General features: G+C 39.7%; 1 protein-coding gene across 1 annotated transcript; it reads left to right on the top strand.

Moving 5' to 3' along the window:
- The first annotated feature begins 12230 nt into the window (after positions 1-12230).
- LOC103605307 (zinc finger protein 549-like) lies at positions 12231-27150 on the top strand. The gene is made up of 4 exons (XM_008589884.1): positions 12231-12266; positions 15096-15134; positions 23523-23649; positions 24900-27150. The coding sequence occupies exons 2-4, from the start codon at positions 15102-15104 to the stop codon at positions 26627-26629; spliced, it is 1890 nt and encodes a 629-aa protein (XP_008588106.1). The 5' UTR covers positions 12231-12266; positions 15096-15101; the 3' UTR covers positions 26630-27150.
- Positions 27151-27498: the final 348 nt, after the last annotated feature.

Here is a 27498-nt window from a genome sequence, read left to right as displayed (position 1 = left end):
CGGTCTCAAAAAGGACAAAAAAAAAAGAATGTAGCAGAACAAATGGAACTGAAAGACTCACTTGATGAAATAAAAACCACAATCAATAGCTTAAATAGCAGGCTAGAACAAGGAGAAGAAAGAATTTCCAATCTTGAAGATAGTCTTTTCAAAATAACCCACAAGGACAAAAAAAAGGAAAAAGTAATATTAAAAAATGAATAAAATCTAAGAGAGCTAGCAGGCAACCTTAAGCACACAAATATTTGAATCATGGGTATTCCAGAAAGGTAGGAGAAAAGAAAAGGCATGGAAAACCTATTCAATGACATAATGATGGAAAACTTCCCAGGTATAGTGAGAGACATGGACCTTCCAATCCAGGAGGCTCAAAGATCCCACAGATTCAATCCAAAAAGATTCTCCCTAAGACACAGTATAATTCAAACCAGCAAAGCTCAAAGACAAAGAGAATCTTAAAAGAAGCAAGCAAAAAGCATCAAGTCACTTACAAGGGAACCTCTATCAGACTAACAGCAGACTTCTGAACAGAAACTCTACAAGCCAGAAAAAGTGGGATGATATATTTAAAATAGTAAAAGAAAAAAACTGCCAGCCAAGAATCTATACCCAGCAAGACTATCCTTCAGAAATGAGGGGAAAGTAGTGTATTTTCCAAACGGACAAAAACTGTGGGAGTTCACCACCATACAACCAGCCCTACAAGAAATCCTCAAGGAAATCCTGCATCTGGAATCCAAAAAAGGATAATCACTACCATGAATACGCAGGAAAGAACAAATTGCCCTGGTAGAATAAAAGTGCAAACAAGAAGGAGAAACTAAATCTTACCACCACAAAAATCCATAGTGACAATGTGATAATGTCCCTACTTTATTTGTGATTTTAGTAATTTCTGTCTTCCCTCTTTTTTCTTGGTCAGTCTAGATAAAGGTTTGCAAATTTTGTTGATCTTTTTAGAGAACCAACTTTTGGTTTTGTTGATTTTCTGTGCTTTTAATTCCCTACTTCATGTATTTCTGTTGTAATCTTTGTTATTTCCTACTTATATTTGTTTTGGGCTTAGTTTGCTCAAAATAGTTGCAAATAACCTCAAAAGCACAGATACTAGTAAAAGATAGATACTACTAAGGTAGATAGGAAGTCATGAGAATTGTGTATTTATTACCTTTTAAAAAGCTTTATTGAAGTGCATTGACATATACCAAACTGCATATATTTAAATGTACAATTTGATGTTTTGATAGGTGATTATACCCATGAAATCAAGTTTCCTCATGCCCTTTTTAATTATCTTCCCCAACCTCTCATCCCCAGCTATCCATTTTCTGCCACGTTAGATTTACCACAGATCTGCTTTATATCGCTGTTGATTAGGTTGCATTTCTAGAATTTTACAAAAATAGAATTGTATAATGTGTATGCTTTTTTGTCTGGCTACTTTCACTCCATGATTATTCCGAGATTCATCCATGGTTCGTGTATAATTCTTTTTCACTGCTGAGTATTGTTCCATTGTTCCAATATGTTATTGTTCTGTGCATTAGATTATGTTGAAGGGGGGCCAGGGTCGCCCCGTGACTCACTCGGGAGAGTGCGGGGCTGGTAATGCCGAGGCCGCGGGTTCAGATCCTATACAGGGATGACCCGTGTGCTTACTGGCTGAGCCCGGTGTCGGCGACACCGTGCTGAGTGAGGGTTGTGATCCCCTTACCGGTCAGGAAAAAAAAAAAAGAAAGAAAAGATTATGTTGAAGGGCATTTGGAACCGTTTTGTCCTCTAAAAATGAGCTGCTATGATAATTTTTGTACAAATATTTGAGTGGACATATGCCTTCCGTATTTCTATTTCCATATTTCCAGAAGTGCTTAAGAAGGTGATTTGAGTTCCAGATCAATCATAAAGTTGCAGTCAAGCTGTCACCTGGGGCTGTAGTTTCTGAAGACTTTACTGAACTGGGGCTGGACTATCCAGTAAAATGTATTCCACCTGTTTGTTCACATCTGGCTTCAGTCCTTTGCATGAGTTTCTCCATATGGATGCTCATGATGTAGCTTTTCCTAAATTAAATGATTCAGTAGTGAGAGATGCCCCCAGGAAGGAAGTCACAGTATCATTTATAACCTAAACTCAGAAATATGTCATCATTTGGCTGTATTCTATGGCTCACATAGACCAATTCTGGTACAATGTGGGAGGGGGCTATAGAAGAGTGAGAATATCAGGAAGGAAGAATTTGGGGGGCCTTTCTGGGAGCCTGGCTATGCCAATCATTACATTTCAGAAACTTTTAGTGTTTTGATGGCAAATTATATTGATTTTCAAATTTCAAACTAACATTACATTGGTCAAGATGTATCATCCTTATTGGATTTGATTTACTAAATTTAGGATTCTCTCCTGCCCTTTTTTCCTTCTGACTCTTTTTTTAAAAAAATGTGTTTGGTTTATGTAATACTGGTTTATTAATTCTATACATCTTTCTAAACTTTTGATATTATTGAATTTCATCATTTTCTGGATTTTTTTTTTTTTTCCTTTTTGTCTTTTTTCGTGACCGGCAACGGATCGCAACCCTCAGTGTCGCGCCCGTACCGGACTGGGACCGGCAACAGGATCACAACCCTCGGTGTTGCTCCCACACCTCGCTCAGCCAGTGAGCGGCCGGTCTGTATGTGGGATCCGAACCCTCGGCTGGAGTGCCGCCACGCTCCCAAGCGGCGCACTGTAGCAGTGCGCCACCGGGCCGGCCCCCTTCTGTTTTGTTTTTATTTGCTTTCTTTGGGATTATTTCTCTTAATTGGATGGTTTCTTAACATGAAGCTGAGGTCCTTGATTTACCTCCTTTTTTTTAACTAATATAGCTATCAATTTGTATAGTTGTATAATAATGCTATCAGTTTGTTCTCAATGCTATCAATTTGCTTGCCTGTCTCCCACAAATGTAGATATGTTAATATATTTTCAGTCAATTCAAAAATTATAATTTCTGTTTTGGTTTCATCTTTGACCCAGGTGCTATTTAGAAGTTTGTTATTTACATTGCTAATATTTAGGGATTGTCTAGACATTTTTATGTTATCTGTTTCTAATTCTATTGCTTTGTGGTAGAGTACATACTTTATAACTTAAATCCCTTCAAATTTGTTTTGTGGATCAGACTATGGGTTTTTTTGGCAAATATTTTGTGCACATTTGAAAGTGTGTATTTTGCTGCTCTTGGGTAGGTCATATAAATAGTTAGGTCAAGTTATTTAATACAGTTGTTAAAGTCTTATATTTATGTACTCTTTTTTTGTCTACTTGATCTATGAATTATTTAGAGATGATTTTTGAATTATCTGAATGTAAAAGTGGATTTGTCTATTTCTCTGTGTAATTCTATCAGCTTTTGTTCCATATAGTTTGAAGGTGAATAAATATTTCATATGTTTACATCCTCTTAATTTGTTGATCCCTTTATTCTTATGGAATAGCCCACTTCATTTCTGGTAATATTTGTTACCCTAAAATTTACCTTGTCTGACACTTATAAAACTACACTAGCTTTCTTTTAATATGGTATATATTTTCCATATTTTAATCTTTAACCTATTTGAGTCTTTATATTTAAAATGAGTTTTTTACAGGCAGCTTATAGTTGTGTCCTTTTCTATGCAAGCTGAAAATTTCTGCTTCTTAATTGGAGCAGTTAGACCAATTATTTTTAATGTAGTGACTTACATGTTTGGGTTTAAATTTTCTATTTTGCTGTTTATTTTCTGTTTATGCTATCTATTCTTTGTTCCATTTTTCTACTTTCTTTGCCTTCTTTGGATTAACTCAATGTGTTTAGTGATTGCATTTTTTTTTTTTTTAGCTTATTAGCTCTATGTTATGTTATGCTGTTATGTTACATTAGTGATTACCATGAGGTTTACGGTACATATCTTTCAGTTAATATTATTTACCTGTAAGTGATACCATTTTATGTATAAGACTCTTACAATATTATACTTTCACTTTTCCTCTTCAGGCCTTTGTACTATTCTTGACATACATTTTACTTTTATCTCTGTTTTAAATCTCATACTACATCATTTCTAATTTTTAAAATTGATAATCTTTTAATAATTTAAATAATAAAAAGTATTTGCCCATATATTTACCATTTCTGTATTTCCATCTAGTGTAAGTTACTTTCTGCTTGAAGAGCTTTCTTTTACAGTTCCTGTAGTGCGTATCTTCTGGTTATGAATTCTTTGGAATAAATGTACTGGAGTGTGATTGATGGGTTATATGGTAATTAAATTTCTGGTTCAAACTACCCAAGTGTTTCCTAGAGTGGCTGTACCATTTTATTTTATTTTAGTTATGATTGACATACAAAAATCTTTACATATTTAATGTATATAACTGAATGAATTTGGAGATAAGTTTATATACATGAAACTGTTACCACAATCTATGTCATAAAACATATCTATCGCCTCCAAAAGTTACTTCCCACCTTCTTTTTATTATTGTTATTATTTTGTGTATGTGTGATAAGAACACCTAAAATAAGATCTACCCTCTTAGCAAATTTTTGAGTATACAATACAATGTTGTTGTATTGTCTGTAACAACAGGTGCTATGCTGAATAGTATATATCTAGGAATTATCTTGCATAACTGAAACTTTGTACCCTTTTACTAATACCTCACTGTTTCCCCTGCCTCAGCCCCTGGAAGTCACCATTTTATGCTCTGCTTCTGAATTTGAGTATTTCAGATTTCTCACATAAGTGGTGTCATGTAGTATTTGTCGTCCTCTATCTGGTTTATTTCACCTATTATAATGTCTCTACGTTCATCTAGGTTGTTTCAAACAGCAGAATTTCCTTTTCTGAAGTTGAATAATATTCCGTTGAATGTATATACGACATTTTCCTTATTCATTCATCCATCAGTAGACATTTATATTGCTTCCATGTCTTAGCTGTTGTAAACATTGCTGCAAAGACATGGAAGTTAAAGTATTTCTGAGATTTTGATTTCAGTTCTTTAGAATACATAATCAGAAGTGGGATTGCCGGATTATATAATAATTCAACTTTTAATTTTTAATTTTTTGTGGGGGAGGCAGCTGGCAGGGATAGGGATCTGAACCCTCGACCTCGGTGTTACGACACTGTGCTCTGACCAACTGAGCTAACCGGCTGGCCCCTTATTTCTAATTTTTTGAGGAACCTCCATACTGTTTTCCATAGTGGCTGCACGAGTTTATGTTCTTACCGACAATGTACAAGGGTTCCCTTTTTTCCACATCCTCACCAACACTTGTTATGTTTTGGTTTTTGAGAATAACCATCCTCAGGTGGGAAGTGATATCTCACTGTGGTTTTGATTTTCCTACCCCCAATGATTAGAGATGTTGAGCACCTTTTCATATACCTGTTGGCCATTTGTATGTATTTTGAGTAATGTCTATTCAGTTCCTTTGTCCATTTTTTTCACTGGGTTATGTGCATTTTTGTTATTGAATTGCAGGAGTCCCTTATGTATTTTTGGATAGTAAACCTTTATCATATATGTGGTTTGAAAATATTTTCTCCCATTACGTAGGTTGCCATTTTTGTTGTTTCCTCTGCTGTGCAGAAGTGTTTTAGTTTGATGTAGTTCTGTTGTCTATTTTTGCTTTTGTTGCCTGGGCTTTTGGTGTCATATCCAGGAAATTATTGCCAAGACCAATAATTTTGCTGTGTTTTCTTCCAGTAGTTTTATTGTTTCAGGTCTTATGTTGAAGGCTTTAATTCATTTTGAATTAATTTTTGTGTATGGTGTAAAGTAAGGATCTGATTTTATTCTTTTGCATATGGATGTCCAGTTTTTCCAAAACCATTTATTGAAGAGACTATCTTTTCCCCATTTGCATTTTTGGCACCATTGTCAAGGATCAGTTGAGCGTATATATGTGGGTTTATTTATGCATTCTCTATTATATTCCATTGGTCATTATGTCTGTTTTTATGCCAATACCATACTATTTTGATTACTGCAGATTTATAATATATTTTGAAATCAGGCAGTGTGATGCCTCTCACTTGATTCTTGCTCAGAATCACTTTGGTATTTGAGGCCTTTTTGTGGTCTCATACGAGGATAGTTCAAAAAGTTCATGGGAAAATAGAAGTAAAAGCTAATCCTAACATTTCATGAACTTTTTGAAGTACTGTCTTATGAATTTTAGGATTGTTTTTTCCAATTATGTAAAAAATGTCCTTGGGATTTTTATAGGAATTTCATTGAATCTACAGATCACTTTAAATAGTATGGACATTTTAACAATATTAATTCTTCCAATCCATGGACATGGGATGCCTTTCCATTTATTTGTGTCTGCTTTAACTCTTTTTCATCTGTGTTTTATAGTTTTTTAGTGTATAGGTCTTTCACTTTTTAGATTAAGTTTATTCCTAAGTATTCTTTTTGATGCTATTGTAGATGGAATTGTTTTCTAAATTTCCTTTTCTGATAGTTTGCTTTTGGTATATAGAAACACAACTGATATTGAATGTTGATTTTATATCCTGCAACTTTACTGTGTTCATTTTTTGGTTCTAATAGTCTTTTTATGTGGAGTCTTTAGGGTTTCTACATATAAAATCATGCCCTTTGCAAACAGATAATTTTACTTCTTCCTTTCCTATTTTAATGCCTTTTATTTCTTTTTCTTTCCTAATTTTTCTGGCTAGGACTTCCATGTTAAATAAAAGTGGAGGGAGTGGACATCCTTGCCTCATTTCAGATCCTAGAAGAAAAGATTTTATTTTTCACCTTTGAATATGATGTTAGCTGTGAGCTTTTAATATTTGGGCTTTATTTTGTCACGTTCCTTCTATACCTAATTTGTTGAGATTTTTATCATGAGACACTGTTGAATTTTGTCAAATGCTTTTTTCTACATATACTGAGATGTACATGTGCTTTTTATTCTTCATTCTGTTAATGTTGTGTATCACACTGACTGATTTGCATATGTTGAACCAGTCTTGCTTCCCAGAGATAAGTCCCACTTATTCATGGTGCATGATCATTTCAATGTGCTGTTGAGTTTGGCTGGCTAATATTTTGCTGTATTTTGCTGGGGATTTTTGCATCCATATTCATCAGGCATATTGGCCTATAGTTTTGCTTTTTTTCCCCCTTCCTTGTGGTCTCTTTGGCTTTGATATTAGGGTGATGCTCACCTCATAAAATGAGCTTGGAAGTGTTTTCTCCTATTTTTGGAAGAGTTTGAGAAGAATTGGTATTAAATCTTCTTGAAGTGGTTGGTAGAATTCATGCATGAAACCATTTGATCCTAGGCTTTTATTCGGAGGTTTTTGATTACAGTTTCAGTCTCTTCTTTCTTGATTTCTCTTTTCAACCTCTCTATTTATTCTTGATTCAGTGTTGGTAGCTTGCATGTTTCTAGGAATTTATCTATTTCTTCTACACTATCTAACTTGTTGGTGTATAGTTCATAATCCTTAGATCTTTTTATTTCTGTAGCATCAGGTGTAATGTCTTCTCTTTCATTTATGATTTTATCTGAATCTTCTTTTTTCTTGGTTAGTCTAGCTAAAAGTTTATCAATTGTGTGCAGAAAAAAACCCCCACTAGTTTTGTCAATTTTTTTCTGTTCTCTATTTCATTTGTTTCTGCTCCAGTTTTTATTATTCCCTTCCTTTTGCTAACTTAGGGCTTATTTTGTTCTTCTTTCCCTAGTTTCTTGAGGTGTAAAGCTGGGTTGTTTATTTCAGATCCTTCTTTTTTTAACATAACCCTTGATCCCAAAGATGTTCTCTTCTTTATTTTTTTCCTTAAAATTTTATAATCGTGTGTTTTACATTTAAGAACTTGATCTATATGAGTTAATTTTTGCATAAGATGTGAGGTTTAGGTTGATGTCCAATTGCTCCAGCACCATTTATTGAAAGCACTGTCATTCCTCCTGAATTGTTTTTGCCCCAGATCAGAGGCCAGGGCAGCAAGTTGGATAGGCTAGCCAAGATACAGGAGGGCCTGGCAGGGAAGCTCAGGCAGTCAAGTCAGAGGCATCACTAGCACAGGCAGAGATTTCATGGGAGGGGCTGCAGGCACCAGAAATGTACAAACTGTATGGACAGGACACCAGGAGGCCAAGGATTCTGGAAGGCAGAGCTGCTAAGACCAAGCTGTCTATCTGCCTTTGGTGAGGATCAGCTGCTCAGCCCTCCACATCCAGTGCAATCTTGCCAGCAAATTGGGGGTGCGGGGTACACAAAACACTTGTTTCTTGCCTCAAAGACCCATAGGACCCCGGGAGCGTAGGATCCCAGAACCTTGCCTGTTCAGACCATGTGGGTCCAGTGATTTCACACTCTAAAGTAGCACCAGGGGATGAGTCCACCTGTACCCAAAGGCAGAGCTCGTTGTCAGTCTCTGAGACCCATCCTCTCAGAGCACCAGCCCTCAAAAGTCCTGATCAGCTGGATCTTCTGGAGAATCTTGACTTGTATACCTGGTGTTTGCTGCCATGGCAAGCACCCAGGAGCTGAACAGGCCACAGGGCTGCTGGCCATATAGTCTGTTCTGGCAGATCTACTGTCCTCTCCTGAGTCCTGAGTCACTTACCCCTTTTCCTGTGCTGCATCTGCCCAAGAGACCATGGACCCAGTCAGTAGAGCTTCATCATCTCCTGATCTGACAGTCAGCCCTGAGCATGGGATCTTCTTTGCTCACTTCCCAGATAGGTGGTTGAGTTTAAGCTTGGCCTTCAATCTATTTACCCCTAGAGTCAGGTCACCCTGAGTGATTCCTTGTGGGAGGTAGATCCCTTCATGTTACCTAGGTTTCTAAGGGCTTTCTGTTGACACTTGATCCATGTCACCCTTGAGAGAGAACCTTACAGCAATTATAAATAAGTGGAACTGCCAAATCTACAATGACAATGAGGATTTCAGGAGACAGTAATTTACGAACCTGTATTCTAAGACTGGGCTTCTCTCCAAGGAAGAGGACTGCTCAGTATGGATTAGCATCTGCTACCCAGCCTGAGAGATAGTCACTTGCCTTTTTCATTTTGGTGAAATTTTGCCTCATTTTAGGGTGATGATTTAATCCAAGGTGCACCTATATTGAATATACTTATTCACGATAATTTTAAACATCCATATTTTTGAAATATGACATACATACAGAAAATAGCACAAAACTTACGTGGCCAAAAACAATTTCTAAAGTTAACATCTGTTCAATGCTTGCCCAGATGAATAAGTGAAATATTCATAGCACCCCAGGAACTTTATGTGCATTCTTCCAATTCAATTATCCAAACCACAAAATTAAGCAACTTTCTGACATATCAAGTAAGTATTTCCTTGCTTTTCTTGATAATTTTAACATCTGTGTGATGGACATGTATCTATGTAGTATATATTGTTTTGCCTGTGTGGAAACCTTGGACAAATGGAACCGTATAATAAAGATTATTATGTGCCTTACTTCATTTGGGCAGCATAATGCTTGTGATTTTACCTTTGTTTCTGCATGTGTATAAAGTTCTTTATTTTGAGTTTTGTATAGTATTCTATGGTATGAATGTATGAGTAAAATGCATTTCTATATTCTTCTTTTGAAGGTTTTTGTTTGGTTGTTTTCCATGTATTTGGTAGTTATAAGCACTGCTACTATAGAGGTATCTACCATGTTTTCTGGCTTATATACTCTTATCTACCTTGAGTATATATCAATGAGAAGAATTTGTTTTCCTCAAGGCTGCATAAGTTTAAATTTACTGTATAATGCTGTATTAGTTGCTTGGGCTGTCATAACAAAATATCAGAGACTGGGAGCCTTAAATAACAGAATTTTATCTTCTCATAGTTCTGGAGATAGGATATCTAAGATTAAGGAGTCAAGAGATTTGGTTTCTCCTGAGACCACTCTCCTTGGCCTCCAGAGAGTTGTTTTCTTGCTGTGTTGTCACATGGCCTTTCCTCTGTGTGGATGCATTCCTGGTGTCTCTCCTTTTTCTTATAAGGACATCAGTCATATTGAATTAGGGCCCCACCCTTTTAGCCTTATTTAACCTTTATTTCCTCCTTAAAGTCTCTTTCACCAAATATGGTCATATTGAAGAGTAGGGTTTTAGCATATAAATTTGGGGGAGAAACAATTCAGTTCTGCTAGGCAAAATTGTTAAAATGCCAAACTATACTCCAAAATACTTTTACCAGTCTATACATACACCCACTGGTAATTTATGCTATTCACTAATTTCTTCAGTGTGAATGATACTTGAAAATGTCAGATTTACTGAATTTCACCAACCTTTTAAGTTTTGTCTTAATTTGCATTTTTCTTATTGCCAAAAGTTTAAATGATTTTTTTAAAATTGCCATTTACCTTTTGTAATTCTAATCTAAAGTGGCTATATATGAGTTTTGTAGTCTTTGATTTGAACTCTCTCTCCTTAAATTGTAGAACTTACTGTATTAGTCAGGGTTCTCCAGAGAGACAGAATCAATAGGATATGTTATAATTATATGAGAGGGATTTATTAGGGGAATTAGCTCACATGATTATGAAGAAAAATCCCACGATAGGCCGTCTATAAACTGGATGCTGGTTGTGTGACTCAGTCCAAGTCCAAAGGCCTCAAAACCAGGGAAGCTGACAGTGTTCTTGGTGTAAGTCCTGGAACCCAAAAGCTGAAGAGTCTCAAGCTCTGATGTCCATGGGCAGGAGAGAAGAGTGTATTCCAGCTCCAGTGCATAGAGACAGAGACTTACCTTTTTCCTCTGTCTTTTGTTCTCTCCAAACCCCCAGCAGATTGGATGGTTCCCACCCACATTGAGGGTGGGTCTTTCCCACCCAGGCCACTCAGACTCTCATACTAGTCTCTGCTGGAAACACTCTCACAGACACACCTAAAAAAGATAGCTTTACCAGGTTTCTCAGCATTCCTTCATCTAACCAAGCTGACACCTAGAATTAACCTTCACACTTACTAAATTTATTTATTGCCCATATACTAATTCTAATAACTATAGAAGGCTTAAATATCTTAAGTGTATGGCTTGTCATTTCAATTTTCATATTATTTTTTTATAATAGAGCCCTTTACTTTGCTGAAGTTGGTGTACATGTTGTGATACTTTCTGTGTTTGGTCAGAAAAATCCTGCTCTATCCTGTCACAAATGCATTGTCTCCATGACGTTTTACAGAGGTATAATTTTTTCTTCTCATTTAAGCTTTGCTCATTTGAAATTAAATTTTCTGCATTATTAAAAGCAGAGGTGAAAATTAAAATTTTACTAATTGGATATCTATTGACCCAGAACAATTTTTTTTTAAAGTGGTCATTTTCCAATGTTTTGTAACATCATCACAGCCATAAGTCAAGAATCTAAGTATGCATATACCACGTTATAAGTTTATTCAGCTACTTTTTAACTTAAATTCTATGCCATTATGCCAATAAATAGTTTTTATAAGCACTCTATCTTATTCCCCCCAAAATAAGTGTTTTAGTACAGTCTCTCAGACTTTTTACCTTGCAACACTACCCAGGCATGCCAAATTAATAATTAATACTGTCAACAACGACTTTCTATTATCTAATTTTTATTTCTTTAGTTTTGGTCAATAGTGAAACATACAAAGATATCTTGTTCCCTTAATTTCTCATTTTTATTCCAAAATCTTATTCACCTAGTTTCTCTTATTTCAGAATTGCCTGTCCAAGATTTTCTTCTCGGTAGTCTCTACGAAGAAAACATAAAAAGTAACCAAATATTAAGAATTGTGTCAATTCTCAACTTTCAACACTTTGAAAGTATTATTTGTATTTTACGTTGATAAGTGAGACTCAAATCGTGTTTAAAAAAAATTTATAAGTGATAGGCTTTGCTGACTCTATTTTAATTTTTTTCTTTTTTTGTTTTTTTTCTCCTCTCCACAGTGCCATTTGATGGTTTGAAAGAAGCCCTCATCACTCAGCAGCTTGTGGCGTGACAGGAACTACATTACCCAGAACACTGTGCGCCGATCGTCCCTCGACTTTGGACCAATGAAAGCCAAGAAGAGGGGCGTTTCCACGAGTTTGCAATACGATGGGGCGGGACTTCCGGCACCTTCTTCCTGGAAGTCATTTTGGCTGCTTGTGATTGCGTTCGCTGGATTAGATTCTCCAAATCGCTGGGCCTGGCCCATGTAACTGGAGCTGCAAAGTGCAAAAGAGAAGGCGTTGTCCCCACCACTGTGGAGCGGATCTGAGGTGCAGTGTGAGCGTTGCCTGGGTGATTTGCTTCTGGACGCTTTGCCCGTATCTCTGGCTTTATTACGCGCTACTCTGGGCCCGGCTTCGTCCACGGGCTCCTATGGCGGGGGCTAAGTTAATAAAACCGCCACAGGTGAATGTTGTGTTCACCGGACCCTCGCCCAAATCCTAAAGCCCAGATTATGGATTGCCTGTTCACGTCACTGCTCGGGCCCCTGTTTTCAGACAGTGAGTTGCTCCTGGGTGGAGGTGGGGTTCGCAGCACTGTGGTGAAGGAGGAGAGAGTAGTGTTGCAGACAGTGGGACCCGCACGTGCAGTCTGGGGGTTAAGCTTGAGTCGGGAGCATTCGGGAAACCTGGGTTCCTCCTCACGTATGTAGGGAACAGAGTGAGGAGAAGTGAAGCTTGCGGTGGCACCGTGAGCAACTAGCCCTTCAACTAGAGTGTCTTGGGAGTCACGGAGAGCTGTGACCAGGAGAACACAAACTGAGTTAGGATTTTTAAAGCATTTCATAGGCCGCTCAGGGAAGAACAGACTGGGTTAGTGGTTGATGAAGGTGGACGCAGGGCGACCGGGGAGGAGGCTACTTCAGTAGACTCCCAAGAGAATTATGGTAGATTCCGAACCAGACTAGGGAGAGAAGGGACATAAATAATAAGAATTTTGATACATCATTTAAAAAATAAGGCCAGCAGGATTTTCTACTGCCCATTTGTGCCTGTGAGCAAAAGTAGGGAGTAAGGGACAATCCCAAGTTTTTCTTTTACCTGAATATCTGATAAGAGTTGAGAATGTAATCTGGTGGGGGAGCAGGTTTCAGGGAGAGATTAGAAGTTGGATTTTGGAATGGTGGTTCTAAAATGTCCCAGAGTGCAGTAGTCACATGGTTATGTGGGATCTTAAGTAGGGAATTTAGTGGTAGGGACTGGCTGGTGATGTGCAAGCGTTTACAGGCTGGGACCTGGGCCAAGCCTGAGGCACAAATTTAGAGGGAAAGTCTTAAGGTTTTACTTTGAGATGGGCCCTGAGGCTGGAGGATGGGGAAAAGTGGGTAGGCCTTGTAAGGCTGCCTGCAGATTGGAGGGTCCTGTAGTTCCAGGGATTCTTGGAAAGGGGAGTGTGTAAGGACTAAGGAGCTCTCCTTAGGATGGATTTGCGCATGGGAGGCTGTGTCCATTCACCATTCTGAAAACCCAGCGGGCTGTTCATTCCCTGGGGAGCAAGAGAAAGGTCAGCTAGGTTAGTGGAGCAGGTGCCTCTGCTCTCCCAGGAAAATACAAGTTTAAACTGCGTAGACTTCAGAAATAAAGTTTATGCAAGCAATTAGTAATTGATTGAAATGAAAATGTACCTCTGTGCTCTGAAAATATATATATATTTGGTCTTTGCCATGTGTTCCTGGTAAAGAGCTCCTAAAACCCTTTTAATTTTCTCAGTGAAAAGAGTCTCTTTTGTTATTCATTATGTGCCCCTTGTGATAATACCTGAGTTTTGTTTATTATTTGTTTTTGGCAGTTGGCCAGAGGGGGATCTGAACCTGTGACCTGGGTGCAGTAAATCTGCATAATACCTGAGTTTTATGAGATGGCTTAGGGTGAGAAGACATAGGGTAAGGTCTTTGATAGGCTCAGAGTGGGCCTGGTCACAAGACAGACCAGGTAATTATAGGATTTGAACTTTCAGCCTCACCTCAGGCCTCCAGGGATGGGAGGAGAACTAGAAGATTAAGCTATGTAAAGTCTTGAACAGTGTGATTCAGAAAGCTTCTAAGTTTTGAACACTTGGAAGTGCTGGGAAGGTGAAATTTCCAGAGAAGGAATGGAAGCACCCTGCTGCACCTCTTTTCCCAGTACTTTGCCATATGCATCCATAACATTTTACATCCTTTATAAGAAACCAGTAAATGTGTTTTCTGAGTTTCGTGAATAGTTCTAGCAAGCTATTAAATCTAAGGAGGGTGGTCATGACAACCTGCAAATTTGTAGCTGAGTTGGACAGATTACAGGTAGCCTGGATATTGGCTTGCAACTAGAATCCGAAGTAAGGGCAGTTTTTTTTATGACTGAGCCCTTAAACCTGTGGATTCAGTTGCTAATTCCAAGTAGTTAGTGTCAGAATATGACTAAATTGTAAGACACCTAGTTGGTATCAGAGTGTCAGAATTGGTGTTGGACAAGACAATACATCTTTGTTGTCAGAAAGAAAATCACAGAAACCTCTAATTATTTCATAAAATATCACAATCAAGGGCTGGCTAGTTAGCTCACTTGTTTAGCATGTGGTGCTGATAAAACCAAGGTCAAGGGTTTGCATCCCAATACTGGCTAGTCCCCTTCCACCCCCAATCACATTCACATATATCCTTAATGTTGGGTAAGAAACACCCAGATTTTCAAAAATATTTACAGAAACATTAGTCCTGTGGTCAGTAATAGCTACATCTTAACATCGGACATGTACTAATGCGTTTGATGCTTACAACAGCACTATGAGGTAGCCACCATGAGTGTTTCCTTACAGGTGAAGACAGTGAGTTTCCAGGAGGTTAGGTCTTTGACCAGTGCTGCATTAATTGGCAAGAGCTAGTGCTAAGTACTGACGGTCTGGGGTTATATTTTAGCCCAAGATCACTCTGCCTCCCCAGGAGGTTAGGTCTTTGACCAGTGCTGCATTAATTGGCAAGAGCTAGTGCTAAGTACTGAAGGTCTGGGGTTATATTTTAGCCCAAGATCACTCTGCCTCCGGACAAGGTTGGGAGGGAATAGCTCAGCCTTTGTAAACTCCATTATGATTACATTTATCTCATAACTTTTCTCTTCCCACAGATTTCCATGGCAGCAGAAGAGTTTGTGGAACCATCACAGGTAAGTGGAAGAAGTCCCAGGTCCTCACTGGCCCTGATCCTTATACCCATGGTCCTGATACACAGATGACAGTAGTGTCCTGAGACTCTTTGTCCTTAATCCTGGGCCCCTGGGGTCACTTCAGGATCAGGATCCTTAATCAAGGTTGGAAGTTATAAGGGGTATTCCTATTTCTGTAGCCAATAGAATGAGGTGATGAAGGATTTTCTGGACAAAGGAACCAGCATGTCCAAAAACTTGGACATGAGAATGACTGCATGTTTAGTGACCTGCAAAACTCCATTTTGTCAGCTGAGAACTGAGAGGAAGGGACAGGAGTCATTCCTGGAGTGGCAGATTGAGAAGGAAAGGCCTCTACTGAGTGTGGTGGGAGCTGTGGAGGGTTTGGAGTAGAGGATGGAAGTGGTATGACTCAGGTTTAAACAAACTCATCTGTCAGAGTGGGGAACAGATTGTGGGCACAAGCATGAGACTACTGGAATATTCCAGGTGAGTGTTGATAGTAGCTGGATCATAGCAGTGGCTCTGAAGTTGGGAAAGGAGGTTAATTTCTCTATCCATTTTATAAATAGGGGCGATTTCCTACTGGGCATTGTGAGAGAGAAGTCAGGGATGACCTCAAGATTTTTGGCTTTAAATGAAAGTCTGGAAGTGCCATCTCTTGAGGTAGAAAGTGAGTGGTAGGAGTATTTAACAGAAGTACTATCAGGAGTGGAGTTTTTCTTTTTATGTTTAAAAATTTTTTTAAAGACTTTTTTTTTTTAATAGCAGTATTAGGTTCACAGTAAAATTGAAAGTACAGAGATTTCCCATATGCCCTTGCACCCACACATGTGTCCCCTTCTCCACTAGGAACATCCCACACCAGAGTGTCATGCATTTATTGATTACAGTTGATGAACCCATATTTACACATCATAATCACCCAAAGTCCACAGGCTACCTTAGGGTTCACTGTTGGTGCAGTATGTTGTGTGGGTTGGACAAATGTGTAATGACACATATCCATTATTATAGTATGACAGTATTTCCATTGCCCTAAAAATCCTCTGTCCTCTTTATCCTTCCCACACCTCTACCTCCAATCCCTGATGACCACTGATCTTTTTATTTCTCCATAGTTTTGCCTTTTCCAGAACGTCACATAGATGGAATCAAACACTTTGTGGCCTTTTCAGATTGGCTTCTTTCACTTACTAATACACATTTAAGTTTCTTCCATGTGTTTTCATGGCTGATAGATAGCTCATTTTTTTTAGTGCTGAATAATTTTCCATTGTCTGGATGTACTACAGTTTATTTATCCATTTACCTACTGAAGAATATCTTGGTTGCTTCCATGTTTTTGCAGTTGTGAATGCACCTGCTATAATCATCCAGTCCAGGTTTTTATGTGGATGTAAGTTTTCAACTCCTTTTGGTAAATACCAAGGAGTACCATTACTGGATTTTATTGTAAGGGTATGTTTAGTTGTGTAAGACACTGGCAAACTGTATTCCAAAGTGGCTGTACCATTTTGCATTTATACCAGCAATGAGTGGAGCTCCTGTTGCTCCACATCCTCATCAGCATTTGGTGTTGTCAGTATTCTGGGTTTTGGTTGTTCTAATGAGTGTGTAGAGGTATCTTGTTTTAATTTGCATCTCCCTGATTACATAGGATATTGACCATCTGTTCATATGCTTATTTCTCATCTGTATATCTTTGTTGAGGTGTCTGTTTATGTATTTGGCCCGTTTCTGAATTGTGTTGGTTATTTTCTTTTTTGAATTCTGTATGTATTTTAGATAACAGTCTTATGAGATATGCCTTTTGCAGATAGTTTCTCCTGGTCTGTGGCTTATCTTTACAATCTCTTGACAGTGTCTTTCACAGGGCAGAAGTTTTTAATTTTAATGCAGTCTAGCTTTTCAATTATTTCTGTCATGGATTGTACCTTTGACGTTGTATGTAAAAAGTTATTGTCAAATCCAAGACCATCTAGATTTTCTCCTGTGTTATCTTCTAGGAGTTCTACAGTTTTGCAGGGGTGTTTGCTCCTTTTTCAAAGATCAGTTGACTCCATTTATGTGGGTCTGTTTATGGGCTTTTTATTCTGTTCCACTGATCTATTCATTCATTCTTTCACTAATCCCTCACTAATTTTTATTAGTATAGCTTTATGCTAAGTCTTAAAGTTGGGTAGTGTCAGTCCTGCAACTTTGTTGTTCTACTTTAGCATTGTGTTGGCCTTTCTGGGTCTTTTGCCTCTTCGTGTAAACTTTAAAATCAGTTTGTCCATATCCACAAAATAACTCTCTGGGGTTTTGATTGGTATTGCATTGTATCTATAGGTCAAATTGGGAAGAACTAACATCTTGACAATATTGAGTCTTCCTATCTGGGAACATGGAATATTTCTTCATCTATTTAGTTCTTTTTGATTTTTTTTAGCAGAGTTTGGTACTCTTCCTCATACAGATCTTATATGTATTTTGTTAGATTTATACCTAAGTATTTCATTTTTGGGCTGCTAATGTAAATGATATTGTGTTTTAATTTGAAATCCACTTTTTCATTCCTTGTGTATAGGAAAGCAATTGACTTTTGTACATTAACCTTTTATTCTGCAACCTTGCTATAATAGCTTATTAGTTCCAGGAGTTTTGGGTCAGTTCTTTCAGATTTTCTACATAGACTTCTTTCTCAATCCGTATATCTTTTCTTCCCTTAGCTTCTTGTATTAGCTAGGACTTCCAGTGTGATGTTGAAAAGTAGTGGTGAGAGGGGACATTATTGCCTTGTACCTGGTCTTAGTAGGATAGCTTTGAGTTTCTCACCATTAAGTGTGTTATCTGTAGGGTTTTTTGTAGATAGTCTTTATCAAGTTGTGGAAGTTCCCTCCTAGTTTACTGAGTTTTCATTGTGAATGAATCGTGGGCTTTGTCAAATGCTTATATTGTATTAATTGATAGAATCATGTGATTTTTCTTCTTCAGCCTATTGATGTCATGGATTATATTAATTTTTAAATGTTGAGCCAGCCTTGCATACCTGGGGTAAATCCCACTTGGTTGTGGTGTATAATTCCTTTTATATTTTATTGGATTCTACTTGTTAATATTTTGTTGAGGATTTTTGTCATGTATTTGTGAGAGAGAGTTTGTAGTTTCCTTGTTGTAATGTGTTTTCCTGGTTTTGATATTAGGAGAATATGCTGGTCAGATAGAATGAGTTGGGAAGTATTGTCTCTGTTTCTGTCCTCTGAAAGAGATTGTACAGAATTGAGATAATTCCTGTTTCATGTCATCTAAGTTTTGGCAGATTGTGTCTTTCAAGGAATTGGTCCATTTTATTGAGGTTATCAAATTTGTTGGCATAGAGTTGTTGATAGTATTCCTTTATTCCTTATAATGTGCATAGGTTTTTTCTTTTTTTTTTTTTAAAGATGACTGGTAAGAGGATCTTAACCCTTGACTTGGTGTTGTCAGCACCACACTCTCCCAAGTGAGCTAACTGGCCATCCCTAGATAGGGATCTGAACCCGTGGCCTTGGTGTTATCAGCACCACACTCTCCTGAGTGAGCCACGGGCCGGCCCAATTAAGGTTTTTTTTAAAAGATGACCAGTAAGGGGACCTTAACCGTTGGCTTGGTGTTGTCGCTCTCCCAAGTGAGCTAACTGGCCCAATCCCTACATAGGGATCTGAACCCGTGGCCTTGGTGTTATCAGCACCACACTCTCCTGAGTGAGCCATGGGCTGGCCTGGTTTTTTTATTTCTGACATTAGCAGTCTGTGTCCTCTCTTTGGCTAGACAGAGGCTTATTGATTTTATTGATCTTTTCAAAGAACCAGCTTTTTTTCGTTGATTTCCTGTTTTCAATCTCATTGACCTCTGTTCTACTTACTTCTTTTCTTCTTCTTTGGATTTAACTTGCTTTTTATTTCCCCTAGCTTTTTCAAGTTTAGATGATTCAGTTTATATCTTGCCTGTTTTCTAATACATGCATTCAGTACTATAAATTTCCCTCTGAGCACTGCTTTTACTGCATCCCACAATGTTTTGATATGTTTTCATTTTCATTTAGTTCAAAATATTTCTAAATATCTTTTGAGTATTTCTTCTTTGATTATTTAGAAGTGTTGTTTAATCTCTAAGTGTTTTGGGATTTTCCAGCTATCTTTCTGTTACTGCTTTCTAGTTTAATGCCACTGTGATTTGAGAGTAGACATTGTATGATTTCTATTCTATTAAATGTATGGAGGTGTGTTTTATGGCTCTGTGATGTCAATGGGGGAGTAAGTTCTTTTTGTGATGTCTTTAGTCATCATACCAATCCTGCCATGGAAATTACACTCTGAAAGCCATACAAAATTAAAGGATTAATTATACTCATAGGTCCCAGAAGAGGGAGACACAGCATGCCACACAAAGGACCAATTGGTAGGAGCTCCTGGAGAGTGGGTTCAACCAAGCAGGTAGGGAGCCAAGAGAATGAGGACCCATGAGCACATGCCTTTATTGGGGGTCAGGATGGACTACACAAGCAAAAGGTCTGAGGGGATTTTCCTAGTGTGTTTGAATGTCATTAGGTCATGGTCATGGGAGGGCAAGAAGGGGAACTTGTGATAGAGAGCAGCTGGTCACCTGGGTGTGGTGCTCACAGCCTATTGGTGGGATTGTTGAGGCCTTAGGGAAATAGGAAGTTTTAAAGATTTACAAACCAAGCCCAGGGTGTGGTCCGTCTTGGTGAATGTTCCATGTGAGAAGAATGTGCATTCTGCTGTTGGACAAAATAGTCTAAAGATATCAATTATATCCAGTTGATTAATGGCATTGTTGAATTCAGGGCCGGCCTGTGGCTCACTCGGGAGAGTGTGGTACAGATAACACCAAGGCCACGGGTTTGGATCCCATATAGGGATGGCCGGTTTGCTCACTGGGTGAGCGTGGTGCTGACAACACCAAGTCAAGGGTTAAGATCCCCTTACCGGTCATCTTTTACATTTATTAAGAATAAAATTTTGGGGGCCGAGCCCGTGGCGCACTCGGGAGAGTGCGGTGCTGGGAGCGCAGCAGCGCTCCCGCCACGGGTTCGGATCCTATATAGGGATGACCGGTGTGCTCACTGGCTGAGCACGGTGCGGCTGGTCTCAAAAAGGACAAAAAAAAAAAAAAGAATAAAAGTTTTTATTTTACTTTTTCTGGTGCTCCTTGCTTCATTTAGGTCCGAGTTTTTGACCTATGTCATTTTCCTTCTTTCTAAAGAAGTTCTAACATGTCTTGCAAAGCAGGTCTACTGGTTACAAATTCCCTCAATTTTTGTTTTTCTCAGAAAGCCCTTATTTCTCCACTTTTGAAGAATAATTTCACAGTGTAAACAATTCTAAGTTGGTGAGATTTTTTTTCTCTCAACACTGTTTCACTCCACTTTCTTCATGCCTGCATGGTTTCTGAGAAGTTGGATATAATTCTTATCTTTTGTTTTCTATAGGTAAATTGTTTTTTCTTCTAACTTTTTTGAGATTTGTTTCTTTTTTTTTTTTTTTTTTAAAGATGACCAGTAAGGGGATCTCACCCCTTGGTCTGGTGTTGTCAACCCCACCCTCAGCCAGTGAGCAAACCAGCCATCCCTATATAGGATCCGAACCTGTGGCCTTGTTGTTATCAGCACCACACTCTACCGACTGAGCCACGGGCCGGCCCTGAGATTTGTTTCTTTATCTTCAATATTCTTTAGTTTCCATGTAATTTATCTAGGCGTACTTTTTGGGGGGAGAGTTATTCTACTTGGTGATCTCTGAGCTTCCTGGATCTGTGGCTTGGTGTCCGACATGAATTTGGGGACATTTTCAGTCATTATTGTTTCAAATGTTTCTTCTGTTTTCCTTTTCTTTTGCTTTTGGTATTCCTAGTACATGTATGTTATGTTTTTGTAGTTGTCCAACAGTCATTTGATTTTTTTTTTTTAGGTCTTTGTGCTCTCTGCTTTTCAATTTCGGAAGTTTCTATTGGTATATCTTCAAGCTCATAGATTCCTTTTCAGTCTTGTTCAGTCTACTGATAAACCCTTCAGAAGCATTCTTTGTTTCTTTTACAGTATTTTTGGTCTCTAGCGTTTGTTTTTGTTTTTGTTTTTTATTAGGATTTCCATCTCTCTGCTTATATTGCATCTGTTCTTATATGCCGTGTACTTTATTCATTAGAGGTCTTAGCATCTTAATTATAGCTTTTAATTACCAGTTTCATAATCCCAGTATCTGTGTCATGTCTCATCCTGATGCTTGTTCTTTTTCTTTACATTGTGTTTTTTGTCTTTTGGTGTGTGTCATAATTTTTCTTGATGGCTGGACATGATGTGCCTGGCAAAAGAAACTGCTGCCAATAGGCCATTAGTAATGGGGTGGTGAGGTATGAGGGCAAGGGGTATCATACAACTGAGTCCTGCTGTTAGGTCTCAGTTTTTCATGAACCTATGCCTGTGGACTGTGAGATTCAAAAATGTTTCTCAGTTTTCTCCCTTTTCTTTTTTTTTGTTTTGTTTATTTCTTTCAGTACATGGGAGAAGGTGGCAGCTGGAGGTATTTCCTTTCCTTTGGGTCATTTAGGCTCTAATAATACCTCTGCAGGTTAGGCTCTGTTTAACTAGCATGTCCTAAGATCGGGCATTCTTTAGAAGAACAGTATTATGTCGTATTTTAAAAATCATTCATTTTCTCCTTCCTCTGCTGGAAGCACAAGGGGATTTTTCTTCAGTATTTACTCTGAGAACCTGGTTGAGTTCCTGGAAATAAATATCACAAAATTGTGGGGGTCCTCTATCACTGAGTCCCTCTGGAGTTTTTACTTATCAGAATTGTCCACACTGAGCTTCCAGCAATTCATGAATTAAAATTGAGGTTTTCCTAACCGGGCACTAATTTCTGTGGCAGTTTTCTTTTGTGAGTTTCTGTTCTTGTAAGCTTTGATTCCTGTCTCTCCATTTTGGGAGCAGCAGTTTGTCCTGTGTCCTAATCGCTCTTATAGAATCCTAGAAGAGCTGTTCATTTTTCAGTCTGTTCAACTGTTTACTTGCTGTTATGGAGTGTCAACTTCCAAACTCCTTACATGTAAAACAGGAAATCAGAAGTCTGAGTTAGGTTTTCACAATGTGGAGTCTCATGTGGGGACCTCTGAGTGTAGGTGTGAAGTATGCAGCAAGAGACAAACATCTGCAATTCAGGGAAGGGATTCAGTAAAAGCTATCCATCAGGGGGTGGCTGGCATGTGGACTGTGGCAGATTTAAGAGGGGGACTCTCCATGTCATCAGCAGGGAAGGGTGGGAAAAGTGTTTTCCAGTGACGGGGTCTCTTGCATGGACTTGGATAGAGGTGGTGTAGTCATCATTAAGATGGATGAGGAGGAGTAGTGAGTGACTATGGCTGTATTGGGAGGGTGTCTGGCTGGTGGCACAGGCTTTCAATGGGGAGTAGATAAGAGAGTAATTCAGAGGCAGAGCCATAATGGAGAGCAAATGACACTGAGGTTGGGACTGGTGTTTTTTCTCCTCTTCCCTGGCTCAGTGTTTTTTGAAAGCTCTTTTTGGAGCTTGAGTTCCAGACAGTATAACAGATGAGCTTAGGAGCAAATGAGATTGACTGGGAGAGTCATTCATTCTATGACAGTAGCTTCTGGGGGCTGGACTTTGAGTGTAGATGGAAAGAGGAAAGATGTGACTAGTGTGGGTGGGGACAGCACATGTAGCTCTGATGAGGAAGAGGACTTAGGCTTCTGAGTTCCACACAAGGTCTGGATGGCTGAAATTGGAACAAAGAGCCAGGCCAGATGGGGAGGTCTTCATAACAGTGCTGGGATTGCATATAGGTTGGGTCTAACAGAGGTTTGGGATATTGCTGGATCCTGGTTGCATTTGGCAAGCACTGCCTGGATCCCTTTAGCGCAGAGCATGTGGGGAAGTCAGTGGGGTGCCTGTGGTGCAGACCAGGGAGTAGCGGTGATGTTACAGATGTAGCGGCCATGGCCTAGACATGTGACGAAGCTGTGGTCCCAAGAGTGATGTGCAAATGGGGAGGGAGAGTGAATGGATGTACTCAGGGTTTAAGCCAGGAGGGTGAGCACAAGCTCGGGTGTATGTGGCATAATCTAAGGCTCCAGGGAAATTGATTGGCAGGAACAAGGATGAGATTCTACATGCCAGGCCCAGAGCTCACTTGGTACCACCACTCTCCCCATCTGGTGATGATGTCTGGAGACATGAATGATCAGTGGGACATGAGGAGAATAGCAGGTAGCTGGGGCACCAGGACCTGTATCTTCTCTGAGTTGGGGAGCTGGAGAGCAGAGTGATTTACTGGGGGTCCTGGGGATTGAGGCTGCTCTTGACTCACGTGCCCCCATCATGACAGGACCATGTCACCTTTGAGGATATCGCTGTGTACTTCTCCCAGGAGGAGTGGGGACTACTTGATGAAGCTCAGAGGTGCCTGTATCATGACGTGATGTTGGAGAACTTTTCACTTATGGCTTCAGTGGGTAAGGTCCTTCACAACCACAGTGTTGACCTCTGCTGGGCTCTGGCTCTTCCCCTTTTTTCAGGGGTCACCTTGTCTTTCCCAGAGCTGGATCATGAGCTTCCTTCCCTGGTTTCCTGATAAAAGTGCTGTGTTTGCCAGGCCTGGGTTTTTTGCAGCCCCAATATCTGCTGACCTGAAGTCTTTTAGTCAAGGGTTTGGGTTCACAGTCTTTTAGCCTGCCCAGTTGATGCCACTTAGCTTTGCGTCTCCTTGCTAAGGTGACTGTTAAGGTCTGTGGGAGACCTGTGTCACAGGTTCTTCCCCTGCCTGTAGTAGATATTTCTTGGGACCTGTCTGTGTCAGGAATGACAGGCATTTACATGGTCACTATTTCCAGGGATCAGTAGGCTATGACAGCAAGACCCTCTCCAAGGTTCTTTTTGTAATAAATTTCTATTCTGTAGTCTGTCATGGGTTGGGACAAATTATCTTCCCCTTAGGATTTCTACCTTCCAAGTCCCAGGTAGTCTCCCAGCTTGAATCAGGGCATGCATTAGAGGTCATGTTCTTGACAGAATGGAGAATTCTCCATCTAGCCATAGCAAGAGGGGTTAATAGTGAGTAGGAGCAGTCAGAGGGCATGATTTTGGGGCTAAGCTCAAATCTTGCCAGGCAAATGTCTTGTGCTCACCACTATTTTGGTGCCAAGGCTTGTGGCCATATCTTATCTCTGTCTTCCCTCCACCTGCTTGACATTTTGCCCACTTCTGTGACTTCTGACCACTGGCTGTCCCCCATATCCCTCCAGTTCCTCTCCCTCTACAATGTTTTCTGATTTTAGCCTACACTTAATGTGTCATGAGATGTGCGTGTATATTTAAAGAATCCTTGAACATCAGCTACTCAGTCCCAGTTGCATTTTCCTGGGGTGGGACACAATTCTACACAGATCTCACCTGTCCCCAGCAGACTTGGTTCTGCTTAAAACCATTGACAGGAGTGAGTTGTATACCCTGCTTCTCTTTTCCCCACAGCACCCTACTCCTTGTTTTCTTGCTGGTTGTGGGGCCTCCCCCACACTGTGATTTTTAGAGGTCTGATACTACATGCACACTCTCGTCTTCCTTGACCTGATCCATCCCAGATCCTTTGTCCTGAAAACAAACTCATGTATTCATTCCTGCCTGTGTCATATAGGTATTTGTAATGGGGTTGTTCCCTCCCACCAAAGCCTACATACACATTTTACTCACGTTTTTGTGCTTTCAGGTTGTTGGTCTGTAATAGAGGCTGAGGAGGCCCCTTCTGAGCAGACTGGTTCGACAGAAGGAGTGTCACAGGCCAGGATTTCAGAGCCAGGTGTGTCCATTCCAAATGCTTATCCCTGTGAGATGTGTATGCTGGTCTTGAAGGACATTTTGTACCTTGCCAAGCATCAGCAAATACTTCCTGGGCAGAAACCATACACTTGTGTGGCATGTGGGAAACAATTCTCATTCAGTTCAAACCTGAACCAGAAGCAGCACAATGAAGAGAAACACATCGGAACGGAAGAGAACAGAGCCCTGCTTGTGAGGAGTTGCAAAGTCCCAGTGTCAGGCAACTTTTTAACATGTGAAGGTGTTGAGAAGAGTTTCCTGGTCAGCCTGGGCCTTCTCCAGCACCATACCACCCACAACAGAGGGTATCCACATAAGAGCAAGGAGACCTTTCACCCTCAGCAAAGGCATTACAAATGTAGCAAATGTGAGCAAGTTTTTGATGAGAGGATTCATGTCATTGAGCATGAGAGAGCTCACACTAAAGAAAAAGCTTATGAGCGTAGTAAGTATAGCAAATCCCTGAGCTCCAAATACTCACTTGTTGAAAAGCAGAGAACCCATAATGGAGAAAAGTCTTATGTGTGTAACGTATGTGGGAAGTCATTTCGCCACAAACAAACACTTGTTGGGCACCAGCAGAGGATCCACACTGGGGAAAGATCTTATGTTTGCATTGAATGTGGGAAATCCTTGAGCTCCAAGTACTCACTTGTTGAACACCAGAGAACCCATAATGGAGAAAAACCTTATGTGTGCAATATATGTGGGAAGTCATTCCGCCATAAACAAACATTTGTTGGGCATCGGCAAAGAATTCACAGTGGAGAAAGGCCTTATGTGTGTATTGAGTGTGGTAAATCCTTTATTCAATCTTCCGACCACATTCGACACCAGAGAATTCACACTGGAGAAAGAGCTTATGTGTGCAGCGAATGTGGGAAATCCTTTATCTATAAACAGTCACTTCTTGATCACCAGAGAATCCACACTGGAGAAAGGCCTTATGAGTGCAATGAATGTGGGAAAGCCTTCATCCATAAAAAAAGACTTCTTGAGCACCAAAGAATTCACACTGGAGAAAAGCCTTATGTGTGCATCAAATGTGGGAAATCCTTTATTCGATCCTCTGACTACATTCGACACCAGAGAATTCACACTGGAGAAAGGGCATATGAGTGCAGTGAATGTGGGAAAGCCTTCATCTCCAAGCAAACACTTCTTAAGCACTATAGAATCCACACTAGAGAAAAACCTTATGAATGCAATGAATGTGGGAAAGGTTTTTACCTTCAGGATAAACTTCTTCAGCACCAAAGAATCCACAGTAGAGAACAATCTTATGAGTGCAGTGAATGTGGGAAAACCTTCAGCCACAAAAAAAGACTTTTTGAGCACCAGAGAATCCACACTGGGGAAAAGCCCTGTGAGTGTAATGAATGTGGGAAATGCTTTAGACACCGCACCAGCCTCATTCAACACCAGAAAGTTCACAGTGGAGAGAGGCCTTATAACTGCACTGCATGTGGGAAGTCTTTCATCTACAAAAACAAACTTATTGAACATCAGAGAATTCACACTGGAGAAAAGCCTTACAAGTGCAGCAAATGTGGGAAGGCCTTCAACAAAAGGTATTCCCTAGTCAGACACCAGAAAGTTCATATAAGAGAAAGGCCCTAGCTACTCATGGGATGTGATATCACCTTGTTCACCATAACACATCAGAGAGCAGATTTTTCGAGAGATTCATCAGACAGAAGTTGAACCTTGTTCATCTGAAGATCAACAGTTGGAATATTCACTATGAGGTCCAAGTACTTGGGAAGCTTTCTGGAGCTAACTTGCACTTTCTAATCTGCCCAGCACTGCAACAGGCACTGCCATCTAATATATCCACGTGGTGTCCATCAGTCACTGCAGTGTGCTCAAGGAATCTTTGTGCTCGTCAAACCCTGAAGAGAGTCATGAATAATGTGAGCTTGTTGGGGGGGTCTACCATCCTGCTGGACTGTTTTAAATGTGGCCAAGAAGAGCCATTTGGGTTCTTCTGGTGGCTTTTAAAGGATTACCTTCTTCACAGATATTTTTTTTTTCATGTGATTGTCATGGTGGACTTTTCCCTACTCTACATCACCCAAAGGAAGCAGCCTGTCTCACTGAGTGCTGACGCACTAATAAACACCTTATTGTTTAGCCACCTTTAATATTGGAGGTTGTGTGCACTGTGGGGTTGGGTTTAGAACAGAATTGTGTTCTGCCAGTCTGGAGGGTGAACAGCTTTTGTGGGACCCCCAACCTTATGTGCCCCAGGGACACAGTGTGACATCAGAAAATAATGCTTGGTCCTTTTTGTCTTAATTTTCATTGCTTCCTTAGGCCTCCTAGGAAAGACCACAGAGCTGTGTGGTCCTTATCATGTCATGTGGATGCCAGATTTATTTGTAGGTCCAGAGGTCTTCCTGAGAAGAGGCATTTATGACAAACTCAAGTGCTGGGATCTGTATGAATTGTTTCTTCGTTCCCAGTAATGTCCTATATTTTTTGTCACT

Source organism: Galeopterus variegatus, unplaced genomic scaffold, assembly GCF_000696425.1.
Source record: "Galeopterus variegatus unplaced genomic scaffold, G_variegatus-3.0.2 Scaffold5725, whole genome shotgun sequence".
Classification (NCBI taxonomy): Eukaryota; Metazoa; Chordata; class Mammalia; order Dermoptera; family Cynocephalidae; genus Galeopterus; species Galeopterus variegatus.
Note: the sequence above shows the minus strand (reverse complement) of the source record. Positions and strands in the feature narration are given on the sequence as shown.

Excerpts from the sequence above, each read along its gene's own strand:
- LOC103605307 (XM_008589884.1), top strand. The coding sequence starts at position 15,102 with ATGGCAGCAGAAGAGTTTGTGGAACCATCACAG. Across the intron at positions 15,135-23,522 it reads AGTTTGTGGAACCATCACAG|GACCATGTCACCTTTGAGGA; the intron begins GTAAGTGGAAGA and ends CCATCATGACAG. Across the intron at positions 23,650-24,899 it reads TTCACTTATGGCTTCAGTGG|GTTGTTGGTCTGTAATAGAG; the intron begins GTAAGGTCCTTC and ends TTGTGCTTTCAG.